The following is a 21383-nucleotide window of genomic DNA, read 5'->3' on the forward strand; positions in this document are numbered from 1 at the left end:
TTGTTTGAGAAGGGAAGTGATATGGGAGTTTTCTTTGTTGAATGGTTCAATAATTTGGTGCAAAATGAAAGATAAAGGGGTGGAAGTTCTACTTATCCCTATGTCCCAGGGTTGGGGGGAGCCCTCCATGACCATTCTTGAAGACTGAGGAGGTGGTCCAACTATTTCCTTCGCCACCACCCTCTAAGGGTTGTTGGCTACCGCCTTGCCTTTTAAGGAGGTGGCTAACCACCCCTTCAGGTAGGGGGTGGTTAATTAGATATGAATAATTCTACATACATTTTTACTTTCATACTTTTTAATATATTTTTTAGGGAAAACTTTATTTTAACTATCTGAACTTTCATGTGATTTGATAAATCTCACCTAAACTTTCAAATCTCTCAATTTGGACCCCTAAACTTTTAATTGCTCTCAATGTGGACCATTCCGTCAATTTTAGCCTTTAGAAATACCAAAAAAGACCAAAATATCAATGATTTTTGTATTTTTTAAATAAAAAAAAGGCTTTGAAATTAAGGGTAAAGTTGAAATTTTATATAAAAGTCAGGGGTATAAACATTATGTAACATTTAAAGTTTGGTTTTGGGGGGTTTATCAAATCGCGTGAAAATTGAGGAGGTTAAACTGAAGTTTTCCCTATTTTTAAAAATTATTATTTAATTTTGATTAAATAATTATTTTAAAAGTAATGCTAAAAAGTGTGGGAGGAAGAACGTAAATAGCATTACTCATTTTCTAAAGGGTGGTCCTGTCGGTTGTTAGTTTAATTAATTAATCTATTTTAAATATCTGTTAACTTATTACTATTATTATTGACCCGATTCAATTCAGATCGTTCATTTGAATGAAGGTGCAATTCTTGGGGATGGATAGGGCCATAGGGGTCAGCAAATACCCGCCTCGCACAGATTGGGTTCAAGGTTATTTTTTTGTAGAAACGGGTTGAATTTTGTCCAACCCTGGCAGGGCGGGTTGCAGGTTAAAAATATTTTTGACTTGTGGGTACCCGGCCCCTCCCCGCCTCACTTAACACAAAAAAACCCTAATTTCACTTCCTAGCCTAAGTTGCCCCTCACTCACGCTTGCCTCTCTCAGACTCCCTTCCATTTTCTCCAGAAACTCAACATCTCTCTCTGTCTTAGTATTATGCACGTCAGGTATCTCTCTCTCTCTCTTATCCGCCTCGCCTCCACCTTACCCGTACTACCTATAACCCGTCGGATATTGCTTATTTTTGCTGAGTCGCAACCCTAAATTTTAAGACATGCAGCATGTGGGTTGAGTAGCGAGTATGCCCAATATCCGGCTCGATCCAACCCGTGCTCAGCCCTAGGGACTAAGGTTGAGCAAATTACCAATTAACCAACTTTCGACCGACACCGACCATTACCGACTAGATGGAGGACGATAGGCGGCATGATTTTTTTTTGTTAGTTTCGAATTTTTCAGTTTGGTAGGTGGAAGAGGTTTTTTAATCGAACCGACTTTACTGATCGACTGTCGACCTACTTTATCGACAAATTTGCCACTTTTTCATATATCGACATTATCGACAGCCATTCGGTTCGAAATGTGAAATAAAATAAAATTTGACGGAAGAAGTCGGTGAAATAACTAACTTTACTGATATTGTCGGTTTGAAAGGCGAAAATAAAATTTTTCTACCGAAACCGACATTACCGACCGACGCTCAATCCTACTAGGGACAGACCTAGATGAATGTACCATTTTCTTTCTCTATATTATTATTATTATTATTATATACCAAAAGACAAAAAAAAACAAAAAACAAAAAGTGCCAAGGCAACTAGGCAAGGGTAGCAAGTAGCAAGTAGCAACGATGCGAGCAAGAAAAAAAAAAAAAAGCTATAAAAGAACAAGAAAAAGAAAAAAAAGGATGAAATTTTTTTAGTTTTCTGTCGCCGTCTCACTCTCCCTCGCGCGCTTTACTAGTCTCTGAAACTTTTTGTTGTTCTTCTTCTCTCTCGGCCGTGAATAAGGGGCCTTGCTGTCGCTGAGTCTCTTTTCCAATTCTCCACAGTATACTAAGACAGGCGGCCATAACTAGATCAGGTACTCTCTTTAATTAGTTTTCCTCTATGATTTCTCTCGGATTACGTTAATAACCTTAATACTGTTGTCCCTTTGTCCCTTTTCCTCAGCTTGTTTTATCAGAAAATGTATTAAGAACAAAGTACGTTTTTAAGTGTAAAGGTTTGGTCATTCATGAATCTAGCTGGGTTCTGAAGATTCCCTTACTTCCGGCGAAACAAACACTGCGTCTGGGAATATAATGGGTTGATTGGAAGCTTAAGTTCAATATGATAGATATTTATTCCTTTGCAGTGTATGAGAATATGAATTTAGTCTAGGGTTATGAATTTCCGTTTAATAGCCGATGATATGTGCTGGTGCTGCCACAGAATTTGGATTTATTTTTTTCTTCTTCTCTGAAACATCAATCAATGGTTTGATTTTAAATGTGTTGTTGGGTTTTCTGTTATTGTGTTTGATTTCAATTATATAAAGAAAGAATGAAGAAAAATATTTAAATGGAGTAGAGAAAGATCCAGAGAGTAGGATGCAAGTGGGTAGCTAAAATAGAAAAAAGTGACTTTTTAAGCTAAAATTTGGAAAAACTTTGTTGAGTGGAATGTGAATGCTCTTAGGGGAAGAAAAGCCTTCAAACTCCACTTTCGTAAGACACAGACAGAAACAGAAGACAGAGCACGAGTGAGGCACACTGCTTCCAAAACATGTTGCACAGCAAGACATTCGTCAAGAAAACCAGAGGCGGCAAAGTGAACAAGGTCTTTTATTATTAACCCTAATTCTAACTTTTCACTCTTCTTTCTCTGCCTCAATCCTTTTTTTCTTTTTTGTTTTCTTCATCACAGCAAGTGAGAGAGCACTATCTCAGAGACGATATTTACTGTGGAGCTCCCATCTGCAAAGTGTGCGATTCCTCTGCTGCTCGCTTGAGTCCTTCTGCTTCCACCATTCTCATTGTCGACACAAATGTTGTTCTCAATCAGGTAATTGTCAATTTTCAAATTTTTGTATGCTTACTGATTTTTTCCTACTATTTGATATTGTTTTGTTTCGAATTATTTGATTGCAGATTGATTTGCTTGAGAACTCAGCAATTGATGATGTTGTCATGCTATCGATCGTGCTGGACGAGGTTAAGAACAAGAACATGTCGGTGTACAATAGAGTTAGAGCTCTCTGCAGCAATTCCTTGAGGAGGTTTTTTGTGTTTGCTAATGAACACCACAAGTATGCTCCTTTACTTTATCATGTAATTATTTTAATCTATTTGAATGCTTCTACCGACATGTGGTGACCATGGCTCATATAATCTTTAGCTTGCAATAGACTAGGTATCATATTTGCCATGCTTGTTCTATTGGGATGCCTTTGAGCTTTGAATGTGTATGAGTCTCTATTGATGTTTTACACTTGATTGAAGCATGCTCACACGGGGTAGTAGTACAATTTTCATAGGATGTGCAGCTGTGATCCTTTTGGCTTTGGTAAATTTTATGGGCCTAGTGGACTTGAAATATATGCATGAATTTTTGAGTTACAAGACAAAAATGAATGTTTATTAGTATTTTCTCTTCTTCCTTTGTGGTTATCCCAGCAGTTGTCATAAATTTCTCAACTTCAATTTGATTTCATGGTTATTGCTTTATGTTTTTTCTTTTATAGTTGTTGGTGATGATGCTGTTTTCACCATTGGGTTTTATGCATTATGTGATATTGTTTCCGTTTCTTTATTTGTAGGGATACTTTTGTCAAGGAAATGAATAAAGAAAGTAAAAATGATCGTAATGACAGAGGTTTGCTCTTTGCATGATTACAGAATTCTGAGAATTTATGATATGCTCCATGGTTATAGACATTGTTTTATATCAGTAACTTGCTTGTTCATCTATACTCTTAATTAAAGAACACCCTCAAGCAGTGTTCACCCTTAAAGTTTGCCCTTTCCATTCTATGGAAGTCCTTCAAACTTGAAATTTTAGTTCATAGGAACAAATGGTAAGTGAATCTTATTACAATGATTTGATAACTATAGTAGAATGTAAACTTTTCATGCCACTAATTCCCCCCTCTTTCTGCTCTCCCCTCTCTCGCTCTTGCAAATAATTACTAATTTCAATTAATTATCTTCCACCTACCTTCTCTCCTTCCTCTCCAACAACACTGAAATCATAAATTTTGTTCATGCACACGTAAGTGTGTGATAATCACTGCTTGGTAGCTATAATGTTTGACTTACTTCATGATGGCATTTTCAAATTTCCAAGTCTTGACATCTATAAGTCTCAATTCAGCAATTCGGGTGGCTGCTCAATGGTATCAGAGTCATCTTGGTGGTGCAGCTCAGGTTTTACTTATTACTAATGATAGGGAGAATAAGAGGAAGGCTATAGAAGAGGGCATTTCTGCAGAGACAAGTAAGAATGTTTTGTTGTAGTTCTGGCATCTCATCACCAGCACCAATATCTGCATAGTGCTTATCAACATTGCCATCATCATGATTATGATTATTTATCATAATTATTGTGGATGAAGCTTACTTGTGAATTGTTGTCTTGTTTTCAGTTGAGTCATATGTGAAATCATTGGGTCGACCTGATTTGCTTGACTTGCTGGTGCAACCTTCATCAGAAGATGTTGACATGGAGGAAGTTGAAGATTTGAGACCTTCCAAGAGGAAAGTCATTTATACCGAGGTTTGTTGTTTGAGTTTGCATATCTTCATTGTTTTTGGGTTTAGTTAGTTCTGAGGTCCATGAAAGAAAGAAGTGGTTTAATAATTTTATTTCTCTCTGATCTCTTTTTAGCACAAGCCCATGTCTGAGATTACTTCTGGATTGCATCGTGGAATATACCATCAAGGAAAACTTCGTGTTAACCGTTATAATCCATTTGAAGCTTATGTCGGGAGTGAGAGTATTGGTGATGAAATAATTATTTATGGGCGTACAAACATGAATAGGGCTTTTGATGGTGACATAGTGGCAGTAGAACTTCTGCCCCAAGATCAGTGGCATGAGGAGAAGTCTCTATCTATAGCAGATGAAGGTATGTTAGTCCTCACACCTTTTGGGTCTTTTAGAAGGTAGATACCTGTTTAAACATATTATTATTATGTACGCGGTCCATGTCTGTGCAACTGATGCATCTTCAAACTGCGAAAAATAGGCTGAAAAAGTCGCTTAGGTGTGAAGGACAGTGGATGGATCCTTCTTGTTTGTCTTTGTCCCATTCATTAGCAACAATAATTATGCACGTGGAAAATGGAAAAATATAATTATATAGTGTCCTGTTTGGGTTGGGGTTTGAATCTGTGCGCTGAGGTTGGCTTGAAAAGTTTCAAGTCCCTTTTTGTTTTTAAAGTTTCATTTGGGATGGGAAATGAGCAACACTAACAATAGAGAGGATACAGAGGGGAAAACACTTTTGCTGAGAGAAAGTGAATAAAATCAGGAAAGATATAACTACATCAAAAGAACAAGCAGGGGAAAACAGACTCATAGGACCTGTGTTGGTTTTATCTATCAAAGCCCCCAGCAAGTTGGAGTTTTCCTTGACTAGCCTGAATTTGCAGGAAGACAGAACAGGTTGCCTCCACAACTTGCCCTTTCAGACAATGGCTCTTGTTGAGGGTTAAACAAAATGACCTCTCTCTTGCCAGCTCAAACTTTGCGTTTGGTTGAGAGTAAACTTGAGTCCATCCCCCCCTGCGTCCAAAATAAAATCTCTTAAATGGTTCTTTTACCACCTTGCAGAGGATGTGGAAGAAGATGTTCATCTAGCTCCAAGCAGTGCTGATGATGCTCCTAGAACTGCAAATCAAGTGCAGGGTTCTGCTGGAGACACAAATGCTGTCTCATCTCGTCCATCCGGCCGTGTTGTTGGTATTATAAAACGTAACTGGCATTCGTAAGTTGACTTCTTATTCAGAGACCTTCTGTGTTTTACAAAATTATTGTGATTGTATTACCATGTTCAATTATGCTTTTGTTTATATACATTTCTCCGTTGAAAATTATGTGGTCATCATAGTTTGACCTTTCAGTCTCTTTGGTAGTATGTAGTATTCGTATTAGCTGTTCTTAATTCTTTTAGGATTCTTATTTTTGTGGAAGAATAATAGTGGGTATGTTTTTTTCTTAGTTGGCTGATGCCTTTTCTTTTTTTTTTTTTTTTGTTCTGAATATTGATTAGTTGTGGAACTCAGTACCTATTCTAATAATAGTGGGTATGTTATTTTCTTAGTTGGCTGATGCCTTTTTTTTTTTTTTTTCTCTGTTTTGAATATTGATTAGTTGTGGAACTCAGTACCTATTCTTATCATGTGTTCTGGCAATTTATCTTTGTTATCACTAGTTTGCTTTGGATGTCCCATCCTTCAATGCATGGTACTGCACTAATAACATCTAAATGATAGACTCTTCTGATTTAATATTTGTCCTTATATTCTCTAGTGACATGCATGCCTGACATTCATGGAAGTCAATAATGAACTCTGATTGAGCCTTGTGCAAATGATGCTTATAGCTTACCTCTGTGTCATATTTGTGGCTGGCTAGATGCATGTGAACCACTTGTTATTCATGGTGCATTGAGTCTTATTCTTGTTGGTTAAAAGTACTTATAGCATCCTTTAGTTAACTAATTATAATATTTTAGCTTACAAATGCCTAATCTTGTTTAATGCTCTGGCTAGTGTCAGCCACTTGCTGACATTTTTTAGTAATGGGTTCAGTTTTCTGATATAAGCTTAAATGATTTTGTGCAGTTATTGTGGATCTTTAGAGCCAATGCCTATGCCTGCAGGTAGTGGTGGTACAGCCCATGCCTTATTTGTCTCCAAAGATCGCAGAATCCCAAAGATTCGGATCCAAACTCGGCAGCTTGAAAATCTTCTCGACAAGAGAATTATTGTGGCAGTTGATTCTTGGGACCGTCTATCTCGATATCCTTCTGGCCACTATGTACGGACCATAGGAGAAATAGGTGACAGAGATACTGAAAGTGAGGTATGTAATCTCAATGTCCTTCTGGCCACTGTGTACGGACCATAGGAGAAATAGGTCTGAAAGTGAGGCATTTTAGAGAGAGAGAGAGAGAGAGAGGACACCGTGTATGGAGTGAGGCATTTCAGACAGAGAGAGCAGACCTAGATTTTAGGGTGATATATACCTATCAACTGACTGACAATTTTAGATGAAAACAATGTCAATTAGTTTTGTTGGTGCTGCAGGTGGTCTTGATAGAGAATGATATAAACTCGAGACCGTTTTCTTCTCAAGTTCTGTCATGCTTGCCACCATTACCATGGTCTGTGTCTTCTGAAGATTTGGCAAATCCTATTAGGCAGGATTTGCGACATTTATGTGCCTTTAGCGTGGATCCTCCAGGTACGTTACCCATTGGTTCATCTTTTCACTTTTCTTGATCAATAGCCATCACCATCGTCATCTACAATGCTTCTCTTTTTTATATATTTATTGGTTTGTTTTGTTATGATATTTCTTGATTTTGGACATGTTTTGGATAGTTTATTAGATATTAAATATAATAATGCATCCATCTGGACTGGTTTGTGCAGGATGCAAGGATATTGATGATGCACTGCACTGTACCTCTCTTCCAAATGGAAATTTTGAAGTTGGAGTTCGTATCCTATAACCTGCTGAAAATGTCAATATTAATGGAGTTTGATGTTGATTGCATTTTAAGGTTGACTGTGCATATAAAGGAAAATATACATATTATATGTTTCTATCCATGGGTTGCGAAAGGAAAAATCTTTGGCTGTCAGTAAATAGTTATTAGTACTAGGTCTTTGGATTTCAAATGGTATTGCTTATATAGACATTGTAGCAGATTGCAAATTATATAACCCCTTAAATTTATTATTGTTATACATATTGGATCACTTAGTATTTTTATGGGAAGAGGCTTTTTGATGTTGGTATGTTATTCTTCTCCACATATAGTTCCTTGTGAATGTTTGTTGTTCAAGTGTAAACATATAGCCACAATGTTCATCTTTAATGACATTCAATTAGATATTGCTGATGTAACGAATTTTGTGCACCCCGGCACCCCACTTGATGATGAGGCTGCACAAAGGGGCACATCTGTGTACCTTGTTGAGCGTCGTATTGACATGCTTCCTAAACATCTTACAGAAGGTAAACTGTTTTCCTCCTATTCTTCTCATCTTATGAGTACACTATGCTATATGGAGTGTTCTTGTTCTTGTTCTTGTGGTTGATTGTTTCTTGGTGTAAAGCTCATTCAGTTTAGTTTTTACCTTGCAGATATATGTTCTCTTCGAGCTGATGTGGAAAGGCTAGCATTCTCTGTTATTTGGGTATGTGTTACTTCACTATTAAATCATGATAAGACATCTGGTAATTCTGATTTTGTTTATTTTCTAAGAAATAAGCATTTCTCTTATAAGTGAATGTTTTAGAAGGAGCAGAATTCTAGATACCTGCAATTTGTTAATTGGTGATATTTAATGTGAGAAAAAATCCCAGTTTATAAGCTCTCTCCCCCACTATTAAACGTGCTTGCAGTGGTGGATGGAGGGCCCTCCCTGGCTTTTGAAATTCCTCCCATATATTATGCTGAGATTTATAAATTTAGTTCTTTTTTTTTTTTAAAAAAAAAAAAAAAAAACAAAAAAAAAGAGTAAAACAATTATATTGGCTCTTTATAATCCAAAGATAATCACTTACATTTTATAAGTATAATTTAATTTACTTATTATGTTAAAATTGATTATTACTAACCATGTAATCTTAATGTTCAATGCCTTATACACATGGATGGATAGTAGCACATCATAACTTGCTTCTTTCTAGTTTTTTTTTTCTTCCTGGTTCTTTTTAACTTTTGTTCATTTGTCTCTCCTTATTAGGGGGTTCTTTTGTATACTTCCTGTGTACTAGGGTTGCATTCTTGTACGCCTTTTTGATGAGATTATTACTTATAAAAAAAAGAGTTACTTTTACAAACATCGTGTTCCAGAACTTTACACAAACTATATTCTGCCATTGATTTTGAAGATTCAAATTAGGTATCTAGAGATGCAAAATTGAGGTTTGTTTGAGTTTTGTGAATGAGAATTTTAAGAAAGTGACATTAATTCTATTTTCATATGAGGTAGTGGTTAATCGCTGCTCAATGGGTTATCTGCTTACACGGTGTCCATTAATTTCACTTTTGTGCGACACCTAGATAGGGTTAGATGAGCTTGTGATCTTTGTCTTTGTCTCCTTGAGACTAGGCCATTAAATATCAATATAGGCAATATTGTGACAAGCTACTAATGCTAAAGTATCTAATCTCAACATATAACCTGGCCCCCTTGGAGAAAGTTTTGGCTTTGCCTCTGCGTGCATGACACACCTATGTGGTTTACAAGTGTGTGTTTATTGTGGATACACATTTGTTAAATTACTTCTCAAGGACAAAAGCTTATCTCTCAATACATATACTGTTCCTTGTATGTAGATGCAGTTTATCTTGAATATGGTATTACGTGTTTTTGGTGGGAGGTGATTCACTTCAGATAATATATTTTGTATTTCTTTAGAAATGTTGAGGAACAAATCATCTTTGCCTTTACCTGAGAGGTGTTATGCACCTAATTGAACTGATATCATCTGACCAATGTGACAGACATGCATAGCCACATTCGTATGTAGACAAATGCATGCATATGCCTTAATGCGAATTCACATGCGCATAGGTGGCATTGCTGATTGAGCTGAATGTGTCTGAGATGTCTGTTTTTTTTTTTGGTTTCCTACTTTCATATTTGCCTAATTTCAGGAGATGACACCTGAAGCAGAGATTATTTCTACAAGATACACAAAAAGTGTTATAAAATCTTGTGCAGCATTGTCTTATATTGAAGCTCAGGCAAGGATGGATGACAGGTGCTATTCTATTCCAATTTTGGTTGATTTCTGCAAATTAACTTAATTGCTAGGTTGGTTCTTTAGTAAAATGTATGAACCTTTGTATTTCTTCTCCAATTATAATGATGATGCATCTTTTTATTTAAGAAGCTGTTCACACCCCCACAAGAATTTCCTCATCCCCACATAAGTCTTTATAACCAATTGACTAAATTGCCCTTTGTTTCTGATTTCCCTAACAACTAGTTGCCTTGTCATCTGTTTCACGTTGGTGGCTATTGACCTCTATGTTTTCCCTGTCAATTGACAAATTGGTAGCTCTTATATTTAAGCACTAATCCTTATTTTTTTTCCCTTAAATTATTCAAACTACCAAGATACAGGTCGTGGTGGATCTCAACCTTTTTTTTTTTGTTGAAGTGTATTGTCTCTTCTCTTCTCTTCTCTTCTTTTGTCTCGGTAGTATGAAATTGTTTTTATTGTCTTTGTTGATTACTGCTAATCATAAAACCTGCGGGAAAGATTGAGCATGTCCCGTCTGTTCCATTTTCATAATGAAATATAATGCGGTCTTATTTCCATTTGTAATGTTTTTCATTTCATTTAATTTTTATTTTGAAACTGTTTGATTGCTTTCATGTTATTTTCAGTCGGTTGGTGGATCCATTAACCACAGATTTGAGAAATATGAATGGTCTAGCAAAGGTAAGCTTTCTTTGGAGATTACTTTAGCCATTTGTTCATGATATGAATGGACTGTATCGTACTTTTTTCTGTTTGGATTTCCCTGAAAGGTCTGGTTTTTATTTGCCTGCAGATAATGAGGTTGAGGCGTATTGATAGAGGAGCCTTAACTCTTGCTTCTGCTGAAGTCAAGTTTCAAATTGACACTGAGACTCATGACCCTCTTGATATTGGTATGTTTTGAATGGCAAGTTTTCTTTTCCTATAGATCCCAATTAAAAAAAAAATGGTTTTTTAATTATGGTGAAAATGAGTCACCTGTCCTAATTCCTTGGTCAATTTCTAAATAATCATCTGGATCCGTAAACTATTTACTAATGGCCTAGTCCAATGGCCCAATGATTCTTTTGAAATCTTTTCACTAGCATAAATGATATAGTGTATGCAGACGGGAAAGGTTAGAACATTATATGGTATAGGTTTATGGTTTTCTTGATTGGTTCCTATTTTAAATTTTTTTTTTGATATTGCTAATACACGAGTTGTTTCTGCAGGTATGTACCAGATTCGGGAAGCAAACCAAATGGTTGAGGAGTTTATGCTTGCTGCTAATGTTTCAGTTGCACAAAAAATCCTCAAACATTTTCCTTTGTGTTCACTGCTAAGGTAAATTGGTGGTTTTACATTGTCATCTCTGCTCTCTGTCTCTCTTCTGGAATGACCTCTTTTTCTTGCTAGATAAGCCATGAGGGCAAAGGGCATCCCCATCCAAATAGGCATTAATGTTGGTTATGGTTCATATTTTGACTAGTCTTCATTTAGAATTTAATGTTTAGTGTGTACAAATGTAACTCCCCGCCTTAATAAATACTATAGGTGCAAGGCTTATTATCACATGGAAAACTATGCATGCATTTGATTTAGTCACATATGCATGGTTAATCATCTTTGTTTAAATCTTTATTGCCCTTTCCAATGCTGGGCGCTACACAAAAAGTACACATGAGAACATCATATACATGTTTTTTCTCATTCAAATTTAATATCCATTTTACCATTTGTTGGAAGAGCATTGGATGTATCTACCTTTGCCACAAGTACATACTTTTGTCCAAATTGTGTGGTTGTGGCAGGATATAATGTCATTGCTGTTTTCAAACTGTGCCAAACTATGTCTCCTTATGGGTGCTTTTTCTGCGTGCAGGCGTCATCCTATTCCAACCAGGGAGATGCTTGAACCTCTGCTACGCACAGCTGCTGCTGTTGGTATCAACTTGGATGTTTCTTCATCAAAAGCACTGGCTGATTCACTTGACCATGCAGTGGTATGTCTTGCAATTTGGCTTATTTAAGTTATGCATGCTTTGTGTGGCTTTTTTATTTTATTTTTCAAATAAAAACTTGTGGTGTTGCTTACGTTGATTTCACATTAATTTGCCAGGGTGATGATCCATACTTTAATAAGCTGATCAGGATATTGGCAACTAGATGCATGACACAGGTAACTCCACTTGAATAGTTGACTGAATTCGGAATTATTTCTTTTGGAGACATTTCTAAGATTATTTATTTATTTTTTTTTCATTTTTTTTTCCTTGGATTACAAATTTAGGCAGTTTATTTCTATAGTGGGGATCTCAGCCCTCCAGAATATCATCATTATGGGCTTGCATCACCTCTGTATACTCATTTCACTTCTCCTATAAGGAGATATGCTGGTTAGTGTCAGTTTTTATCATGTAGTGTTTGGTGGATGCATGGTGAATGTTTTATTGTAAATTGAGTTTGGGACTTACTGTTCTTGCAGATGTCATTGTACACCGATTGCTTGCTGCTTCTTTAGAGATATACAAGCTTCCATCAATATTCCAGGACCGACCCCAACTTACTAGTGTTGCCGACAGTATGGAATACTTTACCCTGTTAAAACTTTGTTTCCATGCTATATGATTGTTCAATCATTCTTCGTATTGGTTTTGCTGCTGGATGCTGAATAATTTTGCATGATACAAGAAAAAATCATTTGCAGCTAGTTTGCATATATTATGCATACATTTTTGAAAGTCACTTTTTTTTTGTCTTAATGAATTTAAAGTGCATGTACTTTCACTTTCTGTTCTTATGTACTGTTGTGAAAACTTTGATTTGGTTATTCCAGATTCCATGTCTCGTATTTCAGAATTCAAATATGTTTTCTATATTGAATGTATTCAGTTTTTGAGGTCAACTCAATTAATTTTCTTTCTCGATTTCCCCATTATCATGGTTAGTTTATTGTATGCTTTCTCTATAAAGTTTAAATTGGCCAATGTGTATGTCGAGATTTAAGAATGCTGATTGCTGTAAATTTCTTCAGATTTAAATTATCGACATAGAAATGCCCAGATGGCGAGCAGGGCCTCAGTAGAGCTGCATACTCTTATCTACTTCAGAAAACGGTATATACCATGGGCTCTCTCTCTCTCTCTCCCCCTCCCGTTAGCACAAATGCAAATGTAATTTGTCTTTGCTCATGTAGGCCCACAGACACCGAGGCCAGAGTAGTGAAGATAAGAGCCAATGGCTTTATTGTATTTGTGCCCAAGTATGTTTCTAACTTCTCGCTGGATTATCTCTTGGCGTTTTTATCGTTTATGTAAATTCTTGCTTCAGTGATCCAGCTTTTGCTCTGCCATACTCCAAAAAGTTAAAAAGGAAAATTTGAGAAAAATAAGTAAATAAATAGAGGCAAATACGTTTGTGTAGCTTGTCAAGATAATTACTCCAAAATGACAGATTTCTTAGTTCTGGATAACTCCATTACTTTGCCATTGCTCCATTAGCTTTGTTTACTTTTTTCCTTTTTTCTTTAAGGTATGGTATTGAAGGGCCTGTGTACTTGACACCAAGAAGCGAGAAGGGCAGTGGAGAATGGTATGTCGACGAGCAACAACAGAAGATTAAAAAGATGGATGGTAGTGTTTCTTATAATGTTCTGCAGACAGTACAAATTCACATGGAGGTTGTGGAGCCACAGCCCAACCGGCCGAAACTCCAGCTCACCCTTATTTAGAGGAGTCGATGACATTTTCCGTTGTTTCTCAATATCAATGTTTATGAAACTGCAATTATGTTTGGTTTGAAACATTAAGTGGAGTCCAGTGGGATAGATTAGGAAATCAGGCATACTGTAATGTCTTGATTTAATTTTGATCGATTGATTTGTTTCTTGTGTATTCCTGGTTTCAAGTGTGCTTTTGATGAACGAATGTAGTCAGCATGGCAATATTCTGATAAAATTAAATATTGGCCAAAGCTGTCATTATGCTCAAAATGACAACGACCTTAGCTCAACTGATCTTCGCGCAGCCATTATTCGATCTGGTTAGTGTTTTTTTGGCGGCCCTTTTCTCCGTCCTTGGGTCAAAGAAGTTACTGGACCGTGTCATTTTCTTACCTACGGTTTTTTTTTTTTTTTTTTGGTTTTGATTTGGCACTATTATCTTGTATTCTGGGGAGCTAGTTGGGCCCCCCACCCCCTGCATGCGTATCCTTTATGTTTAGTTAATGAGTATATATATATACCTTCCTCATCCAGTATGAGTCATACTGTTACTTAATTGATAGTGATAATATCACTTAATTGACAATATATTTTTATTTTTCAAACTTTTAATACTGACAATGTTCTTTTCAAACTATGTCCCCCTTAATGACAAAAATACCCTTAATAAACAAAATTAAAACTAAAACTAAAAAATTAAAGAAAGGGAGTGAAAATTAAAAAAATATTTGTTTTTGTTAAAGAAAGAAAAAAATTAATTGTTTTTTTTTTTGTAGGGGTATTTTTGTCTTATTGATCAAATTTAGGATAATTTGTCATTTTATTGGCATGAGAAGACATCGTTAATTTTATGGTAGTTTGGAAAAGATATTGTCCCAATTAAAAGTTTAGGCGATGAATTATCAATTAGGTGGGAATTTGAGATATTTCCATAAAAAAAAAAAAAAAAAAAAAAAACAGACACGAACTGAATCCAAAGAAACAAAGTAATAGAAAGAATATTTCATAGAGAGTCTACATCAACGGTCGATCTTGTTGAGGTACAAGCGTATAAGCAATTACTCGAGGACGTGAAAGTGAAAGCATGGGAGTTCGAGGATATTATGCCTAAAATCTACAAATAACACTCGAAAAGAAGACAATATTCATATAATGGTGATTATGGTTTGATGTTTTCAACCCGATCGAGTTGAAGGTGGTCTCCTCAAGACAAGATCCACATGAAGACTGTTGACCATACCGTCAGTGCAAGGCCTGCAACCACGTATGTCCACAGAAACAGAACAGAACACTCTTCTTGAGCCACGTCAAAGAGCTGGGTCATGGTCCCTGCAAAATTATATATTTTTTTTTGTTTAGGGTCACAACACTCTTCTTGAGCCATATATATATTATGAATGACCAAAATTCATTACTAACCAATATTCATGGCAGGAGGCAGGGTGAACTGAATCATCAACACAAAGTGGTATAAGGGGTCTGATGGGAGGAATCCAAGATTGGCAGCTGCTTTAACAATCCAAATACCGATTACAGGAAGAAGAACGTATCGAACGAAGACCACTCCAATGATGATTGACAATTTGACTTTTGATGAGCGCAAGCCTATATATAATTTGAGAGTTGAAACACAGTAACAACCAGTTAGATTTTGCTTCTCCTGGCCTGGTTTAAATGTTGATCAGCAGGAGGATGATTACCTTGAGTTAGGTTGCCCCCCAGTATAAGGGTGATGCAAGGAATTGTCCCATCCCTACACGTACACAACTTCTGCTGTTACGTACTTAATTGGTCATATATATAAATGTAAAGTATATTTGATATTCCATCTATTAGATATACTTGGTAAAAGGTTTTGGGAAATTTATGAATGATACATAAACATACCCGAGTAATTGAATAGAATCTTGGATGACCCGCAGCGGGGCGCCATCCCCGACCATTATGTTCCTCAGCCATGTTACTGCCCCAACGATGAGTCCCACAATCTGATCATAGACAAGAAAGCAAGCTAATTAAGTAGATCAATGCTAGCTTCTAAAACCTTCTTGTTAGTTAAGTATGTGGTTGAAAATGAAATGTTGAGAAAACTCACAGCAGCTAGTGTTGGGGGTGCCAAAAGCTCATCCAGAATCTGGTGAAAAAGTGCAACTAGTTTAGTCTTGAATGACACATTTCGCTTCTCCACTGTACTGGCTGATTCTTGGGCTATAATCTGCAATTATGAGGGGTGTCAAATCCAGAAAACAGATTAACATTAGACATTAATTAGTTCATTTTATGTTAACACATTCAATATGATGACTCACAACTTGGTTTTCAGTGTCTTCAATAGATTTGATCGGTGACACACTTATAGCAACATGTTCTTCATCGTCTCCCTTGAGAAGGTGACTTTCCCCATCAGCATCTAAATCATTGTTGGGTGTCTTTGAGACCTCCCCTGTTGCTTCAAGTGCTTTGAATTTCATGGACGAGGTTCGTATCAGCTGGTAAGTGTAAGTCCAGATGAAGAAACCACCAAGCTACAATAATAGCCAAAAAATTGTGGGGTTTAATGGTTTTTTTGAGTTTGACAAAAAGCATAAATGGCTGCAGGTTAGGAATTGTACCGCCATGGAGAAAGATGCGTAAGACAGTCCAACAGAGCTGCAAACATGACGGTCACCAAATGGGCTCCCAGCCTCGTTACAGATTGCAGGGACAATAATAAGGAGAAGGTTTCCCAAGTTTCCTGATTAACAACCTAATTATGAGGACTTCAACTAACTTCACATAAAAATGGATCCTGAGAATTAAGGAGCTCATCAAAGCTCTCAACAATCAAAAATACCTGACGAACATGTAGCGATGATCAGGCCTTCCAGGTGAGGCTTTGGCCTCAATATTTTTACAACTATCCATCCAAGAATTCCTCCAAATAAAAAGGTAAGTCCAATGTTTACTGGCATAAACCACCTGAAGAGATAATGATAAAAAGATACAGTTAATAGCCAGAGCCAGAGCATTTGGAAACTTATAAATAATGTAAGCTTTTACACATCATATATCGTCTTAATATGTTTGGAGTTGAATAAATCATCTTCAGCCATTGTTTTCTTTCTTTAACACTAATACTACATACTACACTCTCATCCCACATTTTTTTTTTTCTGTCTGTTCTGCATTCCTATTCCTGATCGCAAGAGAAACGCATATATATCAAATTCAAATACACATTCTAGATATCACTGCCTTCAACAAAGTGATTTCATCTCGTGACAAATGGTTAGAAAATCAGAAGAAGGCAAAAAGAATGCCTAGTTTAACAGAGAAAAAAGAAACCCATGGACAAAAAGCACAAAGAATACAAAAGTAACCTACCATGAAATGATGTCTTGGAGCGTAACAGTCTTGGCCAGACTGGCAAACATCAGCGATGGAGTGAACACCATGAAGACAATCTGCATTAAGCAACAAGGAATTAATACTCATAATTCGAAATTTTTAAGATTTTTTTTTTTTAAAAAAACATATTAATTGAAGAGAATGATCATCTCGACCCTGTTTTCCCTTGCACTAATCAAAAGAGAGATCCAAAAGGCTTAACTTTTCTGAATGTGATCTAGCCACAACTATAACCAGGTTGCCACAAGTATATGTATGTATGCATTGCATGCATGATGCATTACCTTGTTTAAGGATCGTCGAGCATCCGCAGGGAGAAGATTTAGATACTCAGTTGCCATGAACGCTCCCAATATACTGATCAGGAGAACTTGCAAGATTGGCATGGATGCCACCTCAAAGAGTGACCAGAAACCCATCTTTGTTATCAAACTTAATTTGCAGTTCTAGTCTGAAATATGATCGATCTACTTGGAACCTTTTTGTGTACTACTATTTCAGTTCTGATAAAAGAGAAGGAAAATCCTGCGAAACAGCACCAAAGAGAGACAAAGTATGTTCATCAGAATTCAAAAAAAAAAAAAATTTAAAAAGAAAAAGTTACAAAAGACAAGTTTATAAGGAAACCAAAGCTACATAAGTGTGAATATTGTACAACGGTTCCCAGCTCGGAGAGGAAGGAACCCATGAAGGTAACACCACTTGTCACGACTTGGGTGGAGTACGGTCTCAATGCGCCACTATTAATATTGCTTGTGATTAATTCTATATTTCTATATATATCTACCTTCTACAAGGAAATACTCATAGCTATGCTAATTTTTTGTTTTTGTTTTTAATGATGGAAAACTCCCAAGCAGGAATCTTCCTGTACGTACGTACTTGCCTCGATCGCCTTTGAAAGACAAGGCGAGTATTGGATCTGTACAAAGCACCCCTAAACCAATAAAAAATACTCGATTTCGGGCAAGAATTGTTTGTTAATTTGTTGTAATTAAGTTTTATGAGATGGCTATGCATTTTTAGCAAGTGTCAACTGAATCTGTCAATAAAAAAAGTAATTGGGACGATGAAAATGAATAAGTTGCAGACATATGTAATCACAAAATGAAGGACATTACTGGACCCATTAAAGTGGAATTGCCAGCGGCTCAAACAAAAAAAATAAAAGACTACAAGAGTAGAAGATGGGTGGGTCCAAGTCCAAATCCAATCAAAGGGGGTACAAGGCAAGTGGAGTGGGAATTCTTTTTGTTACAAAAACAAAAGATGCGGATGGTTGAGAGGGGGGACCTCATGGGCCATGGCCCATGTGAGTACAAGCATTAGCGAATCAACTTGCTTTAGCATGCCTAGTCAGTAATTAGGCTTGTCTCCAATTGATACGTCAATCGACTGTGAATCACGTCTTATAAAGTATAAATTATTAATTCGAATTTTCCTCTCATTCTCTCGTGTGAACATGTCAAAAAAAAAAAAAAAAAACACTTGGCTTAAGTCCGGGTCTATGGAGTCAGATCCAACTGAAACTTGATTCGACCCGACTCGGTCATAATATGAATAAAAAAATAATAATAAAATTGAACTAAATACAAGGGATGAAAACAATTATTTAATCATAGTAAAAGAAAAAAGAAGAAGAGTTTACGTAAAATTAAAACACAACTAAGCTGATATATCTCCGGCCGCCGTCAACCACAAGAAGAAAAACACAAAGCTTTAATGACGAAAAAGCCAAAAACATTTAGAGGAGTAGAATTCGGTGTGGTTGAGAAACAGATAAGGACTGTCGAGGTCCGACTTCTGAGGTCATTAAACTAAATCCCTTGTGATTGGCTAACAAAGGAATTAATAGTAATTAGATCAGAATTATTAATTAGAAGAATGATTTGAGGTTAAAGGCTTGATTAGTTGGATTACATCACTACTCATTCAATTCCTCCTACAAACACACAAAATCAGAAGCGACGAGAAACATGCAGTTGGATCCGATCGATCTAATATATATTATATATTTGTAAAAGAAAAACGGCTAGCTAGCTAGCATGAGATATGATATATATTAATTATTGAAAACTACCATGAAAGAATTGAAGAAGATCGAGGATCAGAGGGAGATTGAGAGATGGAGAAACCTGGAATCAAATATTGAAGAAGGAGCTGTGAAAATCATGGTGGTGGTGGTGGTGGTGGTGGAAGACTCGGAGGGGAGGAGTTGGAGAGTGGAGGGGAAAAGGGAAGGAAAAGCCATGAAGTTCGCCTACAATGTTGGAACAATCTAGTATTTATAGCGCCTTTGTGAACCCTGATGGCTGGTGAGACGTTTTCATGTTAAAGGCCTTGCTTCAAACATCTCATCACCTTCCTTCCTATATATAACCCTACAAACAAACAAACAAACAAACAATGGTTTTTCACATTTTTACTTTCGCTTTCACTTTCCTCTAATAACTCATAACTCAGGTACGTAGGTAGGGGGAATAATAAATTACTGCTTAATTATAATTTTAAAAGTTTAAATTTCAACTCAACTCAACATCTTAATTTGTTCGGATATATCGCTATCATATAAATTATCACTACATACCTACTTTTTTCAAAAATTTAAACTAATAAAAAGATCGAGATAAAATATATATGACTAGTACTTTTGAAGAAACGAATTCTTATCTAGCTAGAATAATTAGGCATGTGCTATATATATATATATATATAGTAAGTTTCACAAAATTGAGTAAATTTTCTGCTACTCATCGATCTTACCGTACATTTGTCTTCCGGCCTGAAATGAAATTATCTAAATATAAATAAAATGAAATAAAAAGAACTAAATAAATATAAATGTTCCATATGCGTGCGTGGCCCAAAAAGAGATCTACTAATTAATTGCAATATTAATTTTAAATAAGATATTCCTAATTAAAGAATGGATAGTGTTCATACAGTTGATTGTACACTAGATAGATTGATTAGCCTAAAAGAATTGAATATACAATGGTGACTCGTCCAACATACTTATGAAGAACACTCTAATACTTAAGTTTGTAAGATATTTTAAAGATAATACATGCAATGAATAAGAGAGTGAAAAGAAATTAGCAATGTACTTACATATATACTTAAAAATAGGGGCCATTACCTTATCTTATAGGATTGTCGTCATTATAATTATGGTAAATGGTAAATGTGCTTGATATGGCAAGGATTGGGGGTGTCAATGGCCTTGTTTGGCAATGGCCCTGGAACGGTACTGTTTCAGGGCCGGTACTGTAGCCTTTTTTTAGGAATTAGTGTTTGATTGGTTTTAGTGAAAACGTTTTGTGGAGAAAAGTGAAAAAATATATTTTATATGAAAAAATGTAAAAAATTTGTTTTGTAGTGATTTTTTTATTTAAATAGTAATAATAAAAATGATTGATGTGATATAAAAAGTAGAAATGTTGGGATTAATTTTGAGGTGAAAAGAATTTTTTTTTGAGATTAAGGGAGGCCCTAAAACAGTACCATTCCAAGGACATTCTTAAACAACCCCGATGTTTCAATGTGAAATATGGCATCTTTTGTTTGTTGAAATCAACAAATTCCTTTATTGATTTTGAATGTGTCCTGTGAGGACCCTCTAATTAATAAAAGGTAACAAGAGATAGCATTACTAGATGGGTGGAAAGAATAGATTGTAGAAATTACAAGCATGCGTCTGATTCCATTGGCCTGACAGGCAAGCACTGAGGAAGAAGAGTCTGAATTTGTTTGTCGAAGCTAGCTAGCTAGCTAAGAGTTTTTTTTTTTGTAAGAAGCTAGCTAAGAGTTTTGAATTGGCTATGAACGTACGCAATCATACTTGCCTTGACCTCTTCAACAGTTGAACCCTCCCCACATGTCCACTGGCATGTCAGAATCCATGAAATGTGGAATCATAATAATTGTTGTCCCACTCTTTCTATAATGGAGTGAACGATGCATACACTCTGGCGGTTCCTTAATTAATTTGGACGCTTCTCCATGAATGTGTGTATATATTAATATATATACAATTATACATGACTGACAGGACATCACCCAACCAGACACTGACTGCAATTTTCCAACAAATTAATTAATGTCCCTATTTCTGAGCTAGCTGATCATATATACTATTAATTACCCTCTCAAACGTTTTTAATCATGTGTTTTTCTGTAGAATTTACAACGCTCTTTTTTCTATCAAGCTAGAAAATTAATATATATACGTGGTTTTATGATCAATCCAAGGACAAAATAACTAGAAGAATTGGGTGGAACCTTAATTTACTTCTGCAATGATGTAC

At 36.0% G+C, this 21383-nt stretch overlaps 2 protein-coding genes across 3 annotated transcripts; one reads left to right on the top strand and one right to left on the bottom strand.

Moving 5' to 3' along the window:
• The first annotated feature begins 1898 nt into the window (after nucleotides 1–1898).
• Nucleotides 1899–13979, top strand: LOC132170344 (exosome complex exonuclease RRP44 homolog A-like). Its single transcript, XM_059581295.1, has 25 exons — nucleotides 1899–2076; nucleotides 2673–2813; nucleotides 2901–3038; nucleotides 3125–3282; nucleotides 3793–3848; nucleotides 4347–4469; nucleotides 4618–4748; nucleotides 4860–5100; nucleotides 5808–5961; nucleotides 6821–7061; nucleotides 7286–7442; nucleotides 7634–7702; nucleotides 8097–8222; nucleotides 8352–8404; nucleotides 9874–9980; nucleotides 10613–10667; nucleotides 10780–10879; nucleotides 11201–11312; nucleotides 11851–11971; nucleotides 12088–12147; nucleotides 12259–12364; nucleotides 12454–12549; nucleotides 13003–13084; nucleotides 13165–13230; nucleotides 13500–13979. The coding sequence occupies exons 2-25, from the start codon at nucleotides 2760–2762 to the stop codon at nucleotides 13696–13698; spliced, it is 2805 nt and encodes a 934-aa protein (XP_059437278.1). The 5' UTR covers nucleotides 1899–2076; nucleotides 2673–2759; the 3' UTR covers nucleotides 13699–13979.
• Nucleotides 13980–14657: 678 nt separating this feature from the next.
• On the bottom strand, nucleotides 14658–19426 carry LOC132170924 (protein PIN-LIKES 7-like). Of its 2 annotated transcripts, none has more exons than XM_059582083.1 (11): nucleotides 19212–19426; nucleotides 17361–17601; nucleotides 17053–17132; nucleotides 16523–16647; nucleotides 16302–16423; nucleotides 15999–16214; nucleotides 15785–15904; nucleotides 15577–15677; nucleotides 15390–15442; nucleotides 15109–15294; nucleotides 14658–15018 (listed from the first exon to the last, which is right to left on the bottom strand). In XM_059582083.1, the coding sequence occupies exons 2-11, from the start codon at nucleotides 17493–17495 to the stop codon at nucleotides 14894–14896; spliced, it is 1263 nt and encodes a 420-aa protein (XP_059438066.1). In that variant the 5' UTR covers nucleotides 17496–17601; nucleotides 19212–19426; the 3' UTR covers nucleotides 14658–14893. The 2 variants fall into 2 exon arrangements, with proteins under 2 accessions (XP_059438066.1, XP_059438067.1); XM_059582084.1 differs by having other exon boundaries at nucleotides 19157–19426.
• Between the last annotated feature and the right edge of the window lie 1957 nt (nucleotides 19427–21383).

This window comes from Corylus avellana, chromosome ca2 (genome assembly GCF_901000735.1).
Source record: "Corylus avellana chromosome ca2, CavTom2PMs-1.0".
NCBI lineage: Eukaryota > Viridiplantae > Streptophyta > Magnoliopsida > Fagales > Betulaceae > Corylus > Corylus avellana.